At 45.3% G+C, this 2955-nt stretch overlaps 1 protein-coding gene across 1 annotated transcript; it reads right to left on the bottom strand.

The window, feature by feature from the left end:
- Positions 1 to 486: 486 nt before the first annotated feature.
- aatf (apoptosis antagonizing transcription factor) lies at positions 487 to 2500 on the bottom strand. The gene has a single exon (XM_042515271.1). It carries the CDS (start codon positions 2438 to 2440, stop codon positions 833 to 835), a length of 1608 nt encoding a protein of 535 aa, XP_042371205.1. The 5' UTR covers positions 2441 to 2500; the 3' UTR covers positions 487 to 832.
- Positions 2501 to 2955: the final 455 nt, after the last annotated feature.

Here is a 2955-nt window from a genome sequence, read left to right as displayed (position 1 = left end):
AAGTTGCAACAACTTCACAAAATAAAGTAAATCTAATGATTTTCTTTTTTTTGACTCTGATGAAGAGGCGGTGCTTGAAAAACAGTTGTTCACATTTAAATGAATCGTGGGCTCCAGTATTATTAGAAAGTTTTCAAAAACTCAGAAAAATTGTCCCAAAAACTATATCCATAATAATTACAATTAGAGATTTAAAAATATGTTACAAAACAAAAAGAAATATATCTGTTTCTTTTTTAATTTTCAGAATTTTTCGGGTCCTTTTCTTGTTTTTCACTTTTGTTTAGGTAATTTTTTTGTAAATTTTTACTTATTTCTTCTCTTATATCTTGCATTTAAACTTCTGAATCCTGAGCGCGTTGGTGCGATTCCTCTCAAAAACAGGAAAAAAGGTCACGAGCAACTTGGAAGTAAATGTTTCAACAAACTGCAAGAAAATAGTAAAATTAGACAATTATTTTTTATGAAAGTGAGAAAACAAAAGGCGATGGAAAAATAACAAAAAGCTAGGGAAAGACTATATTTCCAATTACCATAATTACATATTTAAATATTTGTCTTAGAAATATTCACTTTTCCAAAATCGTGTTTGCCTTGTTAGTTTAGTATGTTTTTTTGTTGTTTTTTTTAAAGTTTATTTTCTACTTTTTTAACTAATTTCTGCTGGTTTTTGGCTCGTGTCGTCTGTCGTTGCTCATTGCCTTCTCACCGTGTTTTTGGAAGAAATCGAGCCGACTAACTCAAAGGGTTAAATCAGCTGGTCAGATTTTACAGTGAACAAACTGCTGCTCTGCAGAAGAGTTTCTACTTCGGCGTGAGTACCTCGTCCCCGTCACTCCCTGACTGCAGCGTTCTGTCCGAAGAGTCCTCGGTAGAGCTCGCTGCGCGCCTCGTCGCTCACCGAGCTGTGGTCGATCGGCGCCATGAAATTCACCAGCTTGCTGTGGACGTGGAAGCGGACTTTGCGCCCCTTGCTGGCTTTGGTGTCGACCTTCTTCTTGATCTTGCTGCGCAGCTTCTGGATGGCGAGCCACTGCCTCCCCATGGCCACCTGGTCGTTGGGGTCCGCCGCGCTCGTCTTGCGCTCGATGAGCTCTCGGAGCAGCTGGTGGTAGAAGTCGTCGTCGTCGAAAATATCCTCGTCCAGATCCTTCAGGTGCGCGTTTGATTTCAGCTGCGGTTCTTCTCCTTCTGCGGGGACGATCTCCGAGATTTCTTCCTTCCCGAGGATTTTGTACTCGGAGCGGCGTGTTTGGGTTCGCCGTACAAGGCGCTCATTGTCCAGCAGCACCTGCTCCACCTGAGTCAGGATGTTCCTCTCGAACGCCCCGAAACCTTTGCTGCTTTTGCCCATCGTCAGCCTGGTTTTGTCGTGCCACTTCTGCAACGTGGCGTTCCGGTAAGGTTGGAAAGCGGCAAAACGTTTGGCCATGAAGTCCGGATACTCTGCCATCTCTAGTTTCCGTTTGGGCGCCGACCGCTCAGGCGCCTCTTCGTCGCTGTCGATCTCTTCGTCTTCGCCGTGAGCTCCCTGAGCGACGCTCCTGGTGTCGGCGTTCTGGTGCAGCAGCTGGTCGTGCAGCTCCAGCAGGGACCGCTGCAGAGCTTTCAGAGCTTTGTGGGCGTTCTTCAGCTTCTCGCCGAGCTCCGCGCCGCCCCTCCTCTTGAACTCCGGGAGGGTTTGCGGCTGCGGGAGCTGGTTGGCGGTCAGCAGAGCTTTGTGGAGTTTGATCCGACCTTCGAGGAGCTGGTCCCAAAGGGCGAGCTGGTTCTTCACGGCCTTGCCTTTCTCCACCTCCTCGTCGATTTTGTCTTGAGAGAACGTGCGCACCGTTTCCTCCTCATCCTCATCATCTTCAATTTCATCGTCATCGTCATCTTCATCTTCATCGCTGCCTTCAGTCTCCTCGCCACTTTCGTCTTCGTCGTCTTCGCTCACTCCCAGGTCGTCCATGCCCTCGGTCAGTTTGTGGAAGTCAACACCTCGAGGAAAGGTCACGTCGGTGTCTTTTTTCTTGGACTCAAGTTGAGCATCATCGTCCTCCAACTCCTCCTCCTCCTCATCTTCTACATCATCATCATCATCAGCCTCTTCATCATCATCATCATCATCACCTAAAGAATCCTCCTCCTCTTCTTCGAGCTCTTCCATGCTTCCTTCTCCCTCCTCCTCCTCCTCCTCCTCCTCAGTGTCCATCTCCAGGTCTTTCCGGGACACTTTCCTCCCCACATACCGTCTGTCGGTGTCTGACAGCAGACTTGTGTTGTTCTTCCTCAGCGCGCTCACTCTGACTCCATCTTCCTCCTCCTCCTCCTCTTCCTCGGTGAATCTCTCTATCACTCTGGCTTTAGTCGCCTCGTCGTCGTCGTCCTCCGGATCCGCAAATTTCGGTAGCGGATTCAGCAGGTCCTCGAGCTGCTGAGAGACCGAGCCTGCCATGACGGAGACACTTTTAAACAACCGCACGTGGAGAGAAGACCGGAAGCTTCCCTCCGTGCGGAGAGGGGTGACGTCAATTACACGCGACGGCACCAGGATAGTTTAGATATCATGAAGCCCTGGGTAGCGTCTGTCAGGCTCAACAGCTCTTTCAGAATAATCAGTTTAAATTGTAAAGTATTTTTTGATTATTTTGATCTTTATTTCGAACATGAAAGCGAATAAGAGAACAAAAAAAAAAAAAAATTTAAATCCAATTTATGAAGAAATTTATTATTTTTTTAAAAATGCGTTATGAAATTAAATTTTCATTTCCATGATTTATTTCTGAATTCATTAATGTATTTTTAAATGATGCACTTACTGAACATTTGATGTATCGTTTGTAATCCCCTTTTAAATTAAACTAGGTATTGATGTATTATATGTATTTGTGAATTTGTCTCTTTTTTCTTTCCTTTTTAAAATTCTTAATTCACTTTGTGAATCCATTAATTCTCTTTTTAAACTGCATT

The sequence above is a fragment of the Plectropomus leopardus genome, unplaced genomic scaffold (assembly GCF_008729295.1).
Source record: "Plectropomus leopardus isolate mb unplaced genomic scaffold, YSFRI_Pleo_2.0 unplaced_scaffold18602, whole genome shotgun sequence".
In the NCBI taxonomy this organism is placed as follows: Eukaryota; Metazoa; Chordata; class Actinopteri; order Perciformes; family Serranidae; genus Plectropomus; species Plectropomus leopardus.
This window is presented reverse-complemented; position numbering and strand designations above follow the sequence as displayed.